At 41.0% G+C, this 12418-nt stretch overlaps 1 protein-coding gene across 1 annotated transcript; it reads right to left on the bottom strand.

Annotated features, from left to right (window-relative positions):
- Positions 1–7791: 7791 nt before the first annotated feature.
- Positions 7792–10706, bottom strand: LOC104454219 (GATA transcription factor 8). Its single transcript, XM_010069006.3, has 3 exons — positions 10449–10706; positions 9902–10197; positions 7792–8984 (listed from the first exon to the last, which is right to left on the bottom strand). Exons 2-3 carry the CDS (start codon positions 10136–10138, stop codon positions 8220–8222), a joined length of 1002 nt encoding a protein of 333 aa, XP_010067308.2. The 5' UTR covers positions 10139–10197; positions 10449–10706; the 3' UTR covers positions 7792–8219.
- Between the last annotated feature and the right edge of the window lie 1712 nt (positions 10707–12418).

The following is a 12418-nucleotide window of genomic DNA, read 5'->3' as shown; positions in this document are numbered from 1 at the left end:
TTTCCTTTTTATCCGTAAAAATGGTGAAAAGAGGTATGACTACTGCTCTTTACCCCCTCTCTAATTGTACAAGGCATCATGACTACTGCTCTTTTCATTACGGCACAAAAGCTACATTACAAACGAACCAAGGCTTCCTGAAATTGAGGAGGAATTAGGGAATTCGAATTTCTGACTAGAGAGTAAATCCTGCATCATTTGGCCAAACGTGATAAGATGGTATTAAGCTTTAAAAATAGATAAATATATATTTTAATGTGCTTGGAAGGTGTTGGGAATTTTTTAATCAGAGTTCAGTTTCAAATTTTAGGAGGTGAAACCAAGGGAAAAGCATATAATGAAAAGGCAAAAGTTTCATTATAAACATCCATACTAAATATATTGTGGGGAATTTTCATTTCTAGATTGGAGAGTAATCACAATTCTTCAATCTTCATAACTCCAAGGGGTTACTCAAATGATAAGCGTATTTATTCTCTAATTCAAGTCCTCAGTTCGAATCATTATGTTTGCGCATTTTATTTGGCTCACTCTCAAAAAAAAAGCGAAGACTTGTATGTTTCTGTTAATTATTAAATATCATGGTAGGGGGTCTACAACATCCAATAGGGATTAATCGAGCGTTCAAAAAACCTAGCACATTTTGTCGAGAAGAAAGGAAAACCTCGAGCAATGAGCAATTCCCTAGCTTCCCCGTTTCATTTTCCTAATTTGATGGGTCGTTGTCAAAGCAGTGTACATTGTAGTGGGAGATGAAAGCAAAGATTCTTAGAGTTTTGGACAGTGGAATTAAAGCCAAAGGGACGGTGAGAGCGACATGGGGAGGGAGGGGACAAGAGTAAAACCGATGATTGATGTAAGGCCGAAGCTAAAAGCCAAAGCAAAACGGCAAGTGACTGCGACCTTGGTCGTTCAAAATCCGTGTCGTTTTTGGCCACAATCACGTACTGCAGCTTTGGGGGCAACTATTTCGATAGGGACGGTACCTTTTAGATTATTTACTAATCTCCTGATTAAAAAAAAAATAAGATTAATTGATCCTCGAAGGTTAAATGCATCATTTTCAAATGCTTTTACATGATCGCGGAGGATCTCCTTGATCGTTGTTTACCCATTATTTTCAATTGCTAATTATTTTCTATGAAACTGTCGAGCCGAATAGAGATGAGGAGATTAAATTTTAAACATTTAAATTAAATTTCTCTTTGACCGATGAATTTTCATTCGGTTCACCTTACCTGGAGAGACCACTTCATCCCCGTCTCTCGAATAATTGCTTTATTGCCGAATTACCGAGTAATACGAGTGCAAGTTAATTTATATGTGGGCAATAATGACCATTTTTTACGGTCGGATGACGTCATATTTATCCCGATAGCTATCGTGGTGGGACGAAGAGAAAAGGCTTGACGACCAGGAAGTACGCAGCGTGCTAAGGGCATAGGGTCGGTACACCTCTGTCACCAGAATTAATTCCTTGACGTGGACTCTCCACCAGACTATAAAGTAGACTTATTATTGTTGCTGGTGGCACAAAGAAAATATTAAATTCGTCTTTCCCCCCATAAAAAGAAAAATCAAACTAAATGTTCAATATTCCTATTTTAACCTTATAATGACTTTAGCATATGGCAAAATCAAAACACTCTAGAGAAAAAACATTTTGCATTCTTGCTGGATTTAGCTTAATTGTATAATATACCACGTGAAATTTTTAGGACCCAGTTCCTTCTTTTTTTATGAAAAAAAGTAGAGGAAAGAAATAAATATACATAGGGCATGTCGACAGCAACCCATTAACCAGACACCCTGTGGACTAATTGACACAAAATGAGGACAACAACAACCACATTAACCAAACAAAACTTTAAAAAAAAAAAAAAAAAAATCGAAAGGAACACCAATAAGGACACCATACGCGTTGCCTATCTGCCGGAAAAAAAAATAGAAAAATTAATAAATAAATTGAATCGAATGGGAAAATAAATTTAAAAATTGGGTAGTGACCAATCTCGCATTAACGATGGTGGCATCATCATCATCATCTTTAGTTGCTTAGTCTATCTAAGACATCGCACGCACGCCCCGCCCAAACCCAAATTTGTAATGTTAATGGAGATTGTCTTGTGGTTGTCTTGTGGAGTGGGGGCCGCGAGAGGGACCTCTGGACAGACACACTATTCATGGTCACTTGTCTCCTATGCTCCCATTAAATTACCTTTTCCTTTTTTAAAAAATTTAATTCGTTGCAACTTCAATACACCATCTGTATTTACAATTAGGAGCCCCGGGAAATACGTGTAGCCACGTACGTATTCTATTAAATTAAAAGGGTAGAAAGATCATGGAGGGGGATGAGGTTTATAGTCGATGATTATCATAATTAGCCAATAAAAAGAATTAGTTACCTGAGAGAAACCTAATTTGTTTGACCCGACGAGGCTGTGGGATTCGTGGGGACTCTGTCTGGACGATGGAGGAGCATATACGGCAACTGCTAGTGGTCGCGTCTAAAGACAATCCCTTTTACCAAAAAAAGGAGAAAAAAAAAAAGAGGTTATTATTTTAATGATTGATGAACGATATAAATAATAGGTGAGATTTATTGACAAGTAACTTTTGGAATTTTTTAAAGGCTCTCCTTTGGAGAAATCGACACCATTTTTGACAATTAGACATGCGTTTTCCTGCCTCGGGTATCTGCTGAATGCTGCTTAGGAGGAGCGTCGTGCGGATACGTACAAAAGATTCTCGACACGCAAACGCAGGCCTTGGATTCTTGGAAGATAAGATAAAAGTTAGAACAAAAGAGATATGTTTACATATCCAAATATAAAATTATTTTAATGCCGTAATGTTTTCTTGAGTGTGATTGCAAATAAAAATATTTTTTCTATTGACCTTGTACAATACCCAGAACTTAATTTGTCCAAATATATCTTCTTGAAAGTTCATTCACAAGGATTCCTTTTTGATACGTCGAGCATTTAGTTGTCTTATTATTGACAATGTGTCAATACGCATTGAGTAAGGCTTTATCTATCGAATTGTAAATATAACTATTACCATATCTTATTAGGTATCTTATAATTTGAAAACCGAATTCGTTGCATTCGAATCGAGAATTTCTATCTTATACATAGAAAATGATTATTCTCCTTTTATACTTGCCAAATTTCAATAGAAATCCTCACTTTTTCTCCATTTTTTCAATTTTATCCCTACTTTTTGAGGTTATCAAGATGAATCTTCACCTTTTGAACTCATATTAAATCTATGCCAAGATCAAATTTACTTCAAAATTCATTGGTTCCCTGCATAAGACAATAATGAGGACACAAATGATCATGAGGAAAGGTAAAAAAGACCACTAGGCTTACCCCAACGATATACACAGAGAAAACCGACCCAACTTTGAAGCTTCTTCAAAAGGTCAAAAACAGAATATATTGAATGAAATAGGCATTAACCACTAATAGTTCTTTACCCAATGAAGGAGAGAGTTTGAGCAGAAAAGCCATGATGGTTTGTCAAATAATGGACGATCCACAACAATTTAAAAGACATATTATTTATATCAATTCCATGTGCCATTCTTATTTCTATTTGTATGTGAGAAGGGTGTAAAAGTATTCCATATCTATATGAACCTTATGTTTATGTCGTCTCTCTCTTTCTATAGTTTAAATTTTTGGGTTAGACAGTTTAATAGTGTAAATTTAAAATACATATTGTCCCATTGATAATTTTACACCCATCTCACTTACAAACAGAAATAAGAATGTCATATGGAATTGATACTTTAAGATGGATGACAACATCACTGATAAAAAAATAAAAATAAAAAATACTTGCGTAGGGTCATATATAATAACAACATCTCTTTTGGCTCACTACCTTAGATCTTCTCTAAGTTGCCAATATTCAAAAGCTTAAAGATAACAAAAATGCCAAAATAGTTAGTCAGTAGCATCTATATTAATGCTTCACTTATATAAGTCCAATTTTGATGAACACATTACTAGTAGTAGTTTCCCTTGCCATGCGCACAAACTCTGAAAGCTCTACTGCGGCATTACATTGAAATATGACCTGGTGAGATTTGGAAACTCATAGAAAAAAATAATGAGACAATATAGAAGGAAGCGCATTATGTCATGCTCACTAGGACGCATTTCGTGAATAAAAGAAGGCAGCGATTGTCTTATTCAATGACGTTGCAGATCGGGACCTTCCGGACTAGCCCTCATAAACTTGTAACAACTTCCTTGCCCGTTATCTCCCTTTCCATTGTCTTCATGTGATACTCGAACAACCTTACCAAGTGTCTTCCCTCGGATCATGACATAGGGAGGTCGTGCACGGGAGCTTGGAAGCAAAAGTACTATCAGCACTAGGCACAAACAGATTTTGAACATGCTTCATCGCCATTTTTGTTTTCTTTCAAGGATTGCGAAAGGTTCTCATGTCGATGGAGAACTAGCATTACGACATCCTATATATAGTCCTGAAGATGCTTACCTTTTCATTTCTCAAATGATCAAAGTAGATACAGGAAAAGTGAATCTTAGTCACTTGTTGTCCATTTTGTTCTTGGAGCTAAAAGCATTTGGACATTGCTTTGTTTCAATCGTCATTTCTTCAATTTTATATTTTCCCACCTTGACTGAAGATACAATGTCGGGGATCGTCCATTATTTGACAAACCATCATGGCTTTTCTGCTCAAACTCTCTCCTCCATTGGGTAAAGAACTATGAGTGATTAATGCCTATTTCATTCAATATATTCTGTTTTTGACCTTTTGAAGAAGCTTCAAAGTTGGGTCGGTTTTCTCTGTGTATATCTTTGAGGGTAAGCCTAATGGCTTTTTTAGTTTTCTTCACCTAATTTTGTATATTTAATTTACAAAATAAATCGAAATTATTTTTTTATAGTAAATAGAAAGGGATGATATAAAGCCGTTTGGAATGAATCTAACCAAATATTCTCGCTTAGATCTCGTGCCAAAGTTTCTTATCCAGGACAGACCTAAAAGGCAGGGCATCTTTCTAACGCGCTCCGAAGACGTCGATAACATTGAAATCCCTTTGAGAAGGCTGTGATATATTATCTTTTGGCCTCTTATTTTTGACACCCACAAGCATTTTCAGCATCAACATTTTCCAAGCATCACGAAGGTCGTTAGAAATCAAAAATTAAGTTTAGAAGTGAGCAAGATCATTTGCAAAAAGGGCAAAACCCACCAACAACTCTCAATTATGTCCATCGCGACACGTCGACCCTAAACTTTTTTTTTTTTATCACACCAAGAATTTTAAACTTGAATATATGTGACACATTTACTTTTCGTCAAAATTTTATAAGTTAGAACAATTAAAAAACTGCCTACACAGATGCCAACCTAAAAACAAAAAATATTGATATAATGTTTATGTGATTTAAGTGAAATAAAAACGACCATATTTTGTTTAAAAAAATAATTTAATGAAACTTTGATGGAGGGGGAGGATAAATATATTATATAGGTATAAGTTTTGGATTTTTTTACACTACAAAAAAATGTAGGATAAATGCATATTTTGAGAGTTTTTGCGTCACAGAAAATTTTAGGGTAAACGTATTAAGTGGACATAATTTAAATTTTTTATGGCCTTTTCTCCTTGCAAAAAATTTCTCCTCCGATTCATCAGGCGGTGGTTGCGACGAGGGATGTGCAGTGGGGAGCCAGATTTCTGGGGGGCCGAAACGATGTCGTTACTCGGAAGTTGATGAGACGTGATGTGTGATGGGGGGGGGAAAAGTAGGACCCGCCCGAGAATCTCTGTCGTTTCCTGACCCTTGTTTTGTTTTGGCTCAGCTGGGCCAAGAAGGACGACAGATTTTTTTAGTCTCTCCTCGTCAGTTTTCCTTTTATTTTATTTTTTCATTTTTGTTTAGCCGAAAGCGACGTCGTCTCCACGACCCGTCTCTCCACTGTCTGACTCGTGTGGCTCGGGATTCGTGATCTCAACTCAAACTTCTTGTCTCGTGGCATTTGTTTTCCCTTCTTCTTTTTCATTTTACCTCCCCCAGAAAGAAATTTCAGGATGCAGTGAAAATCGGAACAGTTTTGGCTCAACACATGAAGGGACACACACACACAGATATATATATATATATATATATATATATTGAGAGTGAGAGAGAGAGAGAAAAGGCGAAGAAAATGGGGTGGGTGAAGGCATTAAATGCAACACGTGTGGCACAGCTCAGCTGCGGGAACTCCAACCCCCAAATGTGCCGCCGCGTCGGTGGCCGCAGCCACCGGGCTCGCCTTATGCGCAGGCTTTGAAACCAACCCACCGCCCTTCCCCTTTCCCTCTGGTCAACTTCCCCCACCCATTCCGATATATTTTCTTCATTTTCTTCTTTTTTCTTTTCTTTCTAGAATTCGGTCTAAAGCTTGCCTTTCCCCATGTTTCATCGTTGCAGGACAAATCGGCACGCGGCGCTTGCCGAAAGTTCTTTTCGGGGATGGCACGAGCGCGCGTTCTCTTGGGCCGTGAAGCGGAGCCCAAAACCGTCCCGCTTATTGGGCTGCTGCGATGGGCCAGCCCATGTCTTGTTTCGAGGCCCACTCTCAGTCGGAGTTCGCTACTGTAGCTAATGCCGTTTTGTTGGTTTACCCGACCCCTAATCCAAACGGTCATCAGGGCTTGAAGTCAGCTGCCACATTTTGGTGTCAAATTGTCCTGCTACGAAATTGCGATACGGTCGGCCCATCCGACAATCTGGTCGCGCGAGACCCATCTGGTTTAAGGGACGAAATGCGCGGGATACACGCACTCTCGGTCCGCGAAATAAACTTCATGGATTTCCGCAACCGGAGCACACATGTCAGTTTTCAGTTAAGATGGTAGATCAGTTTGTGTTCGTGGGTTCCTTGGAGGGATGAGGTCCGTGGGGGCAGCTCGCCAGGTGTGTTCTTTCCCAATTGCGAAAAAACTAGGTCTATCATGATCAGCCAGACTGCAATGATGCGATGCAGAGAAGAAGCATTTTCCAAATTGCCTCAGACCGCTACTTGATTCCGCCTACTCTAGCGTGGTCATTGCGATTGCGCTTCGCAACTACTGATTTGAATGGCACGTCGCTTTCGAAGACGACTATTTTCAGTCACGAACGAATGCTTTCCACATCGGCAGAGTCGTAACAACACCATCACCAAAAAGTCTCCATCACCAGCAACGTACTTAACCACCACCTTCGGTTGGAACGCAGCTTCGAAGGAACTCAGGACGTGATATCAACGTTCGAACGCACTCGCGAGAAGTGCCAAAAATGGCTGGTGGATTAGGGACGATCGGCGCTTAAGAGAGAAGGTCCAAGAGTAGTTGGTACGGTAGTGAAGTTGCACTGTCATTTGGTGGTCAGAACTGGATTTTGATCCCCCAACCGAAATCCCATCTACTTTAGTTGCACCAGAAAAAAAGAGGGTCCTTAATGGTTCGGCAATGTTTCTTTGTGTGATAATTTTCTAGTTTGATTTGAAGTTCTATCGACCAAATGACATTTATGCCCTCGTCTCTTGACAATGAAAGGAAACTATAGTCGACTCTTGGCAACAAGTTATTAAAGCTTCGCATTTGGGTCTTAGTTTGAGTTTACAGTTCAGATCTTTGGACAGTGTCGTAACAAACTCGGTTCTTGTTATCATGTCATGTCAGGATTTGGTAAATCCGGCTTACTAAAGGAACAACCGCCAATCTTGAACACGTGCTTTGATATAACTTAAAGAACAATGTGGAGATTATAAGAGGGAATACTGCAAGATTTCATTGCTCAACTCAGAATTTTCGACTACAAGTAGAGACTGCAAAAAGAATTTCCCTTGAAAAGGAACAAAGACTGAAAAAAGGAATATGCAAAGGTAGAAAAACCAAAAACAGCACTAGAAACTCCTAAATGACGCTAGCTAAGACCTACCCAATACTCCTAAAATCATCGACGACTCTAAAACACCCTTTAAAGCTTCCATCTTTGTCCAACCCAAACTACATAACACGGATCGCCTAATTGCGCTAAATCCCCGCCAGCTTTCTCTTCCTGTACAATAACCAATGAACAAAGAAATGAAATGACGCTAACCCAATTAATGTAAATGAGACTTGAGGAAATTTCCCGCAAGAAAGAGACGTATTTTTCGACGAGGAACGCTGTCCTTCTGGACGTCCTTCCTCACATGTACTCCATTTCAACGGCGCGATTCGGAATCAGCTCCGGAGGACTGGCCATCGCCTCCGGATCGCCCACATTGCTCCTCATCTCGAGGACCTTCTTATGAGAGTTCGAGTGCAATGACGGGATGAACGTGGGGCTCGCCGCGGGGCGGTACTCAGGGAAGAGCCGGCCCGACTTGTACCGCACGCCGCACGCGTTGCACAGTGTCTTGGGCCCCATGGGCCCAGCCCTCCACTGTGGGGTCTTGGTTATCTCGCAGTGCATGCATTTCCTGACTGCTTGCGCAGTCGCCGAGCTCTGGCTGGTGTCGGCCGAGGCCGCGGCCGCGGCGGCTGTCGACATAGTGAACTTGATCTTCTTCTTCTTCTTCTGCTCGGGATTGACCTGTCTCGGGATCTTGATCACGGGACGGGATTCCACATGGCTCTCCGAATCGACTGGTTGCGGGTTCTCCCCGACTGAGGACGTGGGCGAGATGAGCTGCACCGGCGGGCGCGGGTTGAAGGTCCTGGGGCGAGGGCGCTTGCTGCGGGCGCGGCCACACCGGGCGAGGTTGATGGCCTCGGGGCTGCGGGGCGCCGCCTTCTCGTCCGTGCAGGAGCTGCTGCTGTCGAGGACGGATATGGGACTAGAGGTCTGGAACTGAGCGTGGCTCACCGGCTGGGCCTTCGACGGATCTTGGTCGTTGATGGTGAGGGGGTCGCTGGAGAAGGAATCATCCATCAAATTGGACAGCCATTCCATCTGGACAATGTCTTCATACTGCATAAGAAAAACATCGAAAACAAAGACCTCCGTCAGACCAGAAAGAGCAACACACTTCCCCACTCATCACCTACTCCAGTAAGTCTAAAATTCAGTCGTCTAGGACAATCCTAATGCGCAACCATTACAAATTTTAACCGTTGACCATCAAGAACGCCACAGAAGACAGAGCAGGTTAAAAAAAAAACTACCCAATTCCCCAATGTGTATTTTACCAAGTTTAGCATCAACAAACACTTGAAAGAACCACCTTTCGATTTCTTATTTTGAAATTTCAGCCGCCCATTTGAATGGTGCAATGTGGCTGGTGTGGTGATGAAGGTCGGGGCCCGACCTCGGAAGATTTTTGAAAATGAAAAGGCGAGGCAGCGACAAGGCACGCCGCGAAGTCACATTCCGCCAGTTAATGCGTCAATCATTCATCATGTGCCTCTCTGCACTCCACTCTCTCTCTCTCTCTCTCTCTAGCAGTCACGGTAGAGTCACCGACGCTGATTTTTCCGCCAATTGTTTTTAATTTAACCCCGAAAACGACACCGTCGGCCACCTAAAGTCAGCGTATCGATAAATGAAAGTTAAAAATTAACTTATTTTTCTTTTACTTTTTTCTTTTATTCACGAGATTCGATAAAAGTCGGTCCCGCGTCGTGAATTTTTTACCCCGGGGTGTATGGAACAAGCGTGCTACTTGAGACAACTCGACACGCCGTGCCAGCCTGGCAACCGCCAAGATTCGGTCATCCACCGCCGATCCAACGGCCGGAAATTGAAAAAAGTTGAGGCGACGTGGCGCAAAAGGGCGGATTGATCATATAAAAATCGGCCGAAATCCTTCGTCATTATCAAGCTTTTGGTTTCAAATCAGTCTTTCGTATACAGTAAGCTAGAATATGGAAATAATATTGCGTAATTACCGGGACGGAGAGATGAGCAGAGAGGTCCGAGCCGGGGTGAGCTTCGAAGACCGAGCCGACGCCGGAGCCGGAGCCTGGCAGGGGCTGCGGCTGGTCGGACCAGAAGGAGGGGAAGGAGTCGTGGTCGATGGGGGGCAGCCCGGCCTCGACGTCGTCGCTGGGGAAGTCGAGCAGGTCGTCGATTTGGTCGAAGAAGCTCCCGCAATCTATCTCCTCCATTATGTTCTGGCCCGGCATTCTTTTTTTCTCTCGCCTCCTGAAATTCTCCTTTTCCGCTTTCCCTTTTTCTTTTTCACCTGGGGAAATAAACGAGCGGGAAACCGTAAGAAGAGGCGCAAAATTTTCGACCCCCGGTTTTCGGGCTAAACATAGCCGAATTCGCAATCGAGTTTGACGGTATCATCAGAGCGCAAGAATCGATCTTTCGAAATACCCAAAAAAGGAAAAGTAACAACGGCAACTGAGCTCCAGTTCCCGCGAGGGTTCATTAAGAATTTGAAGCTTCGTCATTTTCTGCAGAATTGCAAGAAAGCAGAGAGGGGCAGACCTGGAGCTTGAAACGACAGTCGTGCGCTGGTGAGGAGTAGAGTGGATGAGTGAAACAGCTGAGGTTGACACTAGAGTTTCAGTGCCTTTTCTTGTAAAGAGCAGAGAGAGAGAGAGAGAGAGATGGGAAGTGAGTGGAAGTAGAAGCAGAGCAAGTAATGGTGCTAATTATATATATCAAGAGGTAAGGGAAATTTTGAGGGGGTGGGGAGAAGAGGAGGAGGAATGCTGGTGGTGAATGAGAGAGAGGAGAGAGAGAGAAGACGGTATATAAATAAAGCGGAGAAGGTGGGTGGGAAGGCAATCCTTCTCCTTCATTGCAAGCTGGCCCTTTTTAACGCACACTCCTCCCCACCATCTTCTCCACTGTCTTGACGTTGAAGCCTCCTCTCTCTCTCTCTCTCTCTTCTTTCCCTCTGATCGCGGAGGGACCCACGCGATTCCACCGCTCCCCGGTCCTCTCTAAATAAAACCTCCCCTCCTCCCCCTCGATTCCATTCGATTTCAGTGGAGAAAACATAAAAGAAAGAAGAAAGAGAGAGAGAGAGAGAACCTCAAGCAGGAGGAAGTGCTTATGGACTTTTTTTTTTGGGAGGGTCAGAACTGTTTACGGAGTTGATGATGGATTTTTCACGGCGTGAAAAAGTCAATGTACACATAAGGGGCCCCACACACACCCGTCGATGCATTACGGAATTGTTGGTTTTTGTAACCCGGTCCCATTTGGTTTGGACTTAAATAAAAAAAATAAAAATAAAAAATACGACGTTGCAAATCCATACGTAGATTTGCGTATCCGCGTTTAGTATTTGTGAAAGTTTCTAGAGTTTGGAGTTTAGAAAATGTGAAAGCGGATGGCTCAAATATTAAGTAAAAAGGTAAAGATTGATCCTGATATCTTTTAGGTATATGTCTATTTCGAAGAAATTTTCATGACAAAAGAAACTATTTTTTTGAAAATGATTTCATCTTTTAAAGTTAGAAAATTCATTTTCCTTAACGTAAAGCATGTATTCGATCATTTTTCAGTAAATTAAATACATGAAAGTCCTAATTGCGAATTTATAGGAAAATTTTTCACTTGAATAAACACATCCTAAGTGATACTTTTTATTTGCATACATCTATGGTATTCTTAATGGAAATTCATTATAGAGCTGGTTAATATTTCATTAGAAAAGTACGCTTCATTTTGTTTTTTTATTCATTCACTCGAACTTTATACATGATGTCATACGCGCAAGTCACCTTGATTGCTGGCGATATTATGTGATTAGTTGGCAATTTCCGCGGTTTCGAAATTCTATGTTTGAATTGGACCAAAAAAATTCTATGTTTGAAAAGTCTTGTCTAGTTTGGAAATGTTTGGGACGCGTTTTGGGGAATATGAAAATATTTATTTCCTTTATATTATTGTCCTTTACATCAATGCCTTTTGTTATTCTGTCCAAATTCATTTTGAAGAATGTAGGCGGGTTCCAGACCTAGCGTGACGATCATTCCCCACTGTTTTCGTGCTTTTCCACCTCCTCTTGAAAGGAGAGGAAATACTATGACCAAAAAAAAAAAAAAAAAAAGAAGAGATAAAGGAAAAGAATACAAATCGAGAAAGACCTTCAAGAAAATATCAAAAACATATATGACTTTTGATTTAATGACCACTTACATATCTCTATTTTGGTCGATATCATTTAGGTAACTAAAATTTCATGTTGAAAAAACCAAATTACCCCTCACTCCTAATTTATTTTTGAATGACTTTGAATATTTTGAGCTCTCGTGAGAATTTAATATTTGGGAAAGGCAATTTTGGAATGAATTGGCTTTTTTGAAAATAGAACATGATGTATGATGTGAAAGGTAAAATGGCCAAAGGTAAAGTTCAGGTGTGTATCTAATATTTTCAAAGATAAGAGTATGTGACTGATCATAGGGCAAATGAAGTGTGTTTTTGGTGTATTTTTTTTTAAA

Source organism: Eucalyptus grandis, chromosome 7 (genome assembly GCF_016545825.1).
Source record: "Eucalyptus grandis isolate ANBG69807.140 chromosome 7, ASM1654582v1, whole genome shotgun sequence".
Lineage (NCBI taxonomy): Eukaryota > Viridiplantae > Streptophyta > Magnoliopsida > Myrtales > Myrtaceae > Eucalyptus > Eucalyptus grandis.
The sequence above is the reverse complement of the archived record's forward strand: the minus strand, read 5'-3'. Positions and strand labels throughout refer to the sequence as shown.

What these genes read in the sequence shown, in the direction of transcription:
- LOC104454219 (XM_010069006.3), bottom strand. Translation starts at nt 10,138, where the DNA reads ATGCCGGGCCAGAACATAATGGAGGAGATAGATTGCGGGAGCTTCTTC. An exon ending in CTGCTCATCTCTCCGTCCCG is followed by an intron (nt 8,985 to 9,901) that starts GTAATTACGCAA and finishes TTTCTTATGCAG; the next exon opens with TATGAAGACATTGTCCAGAT.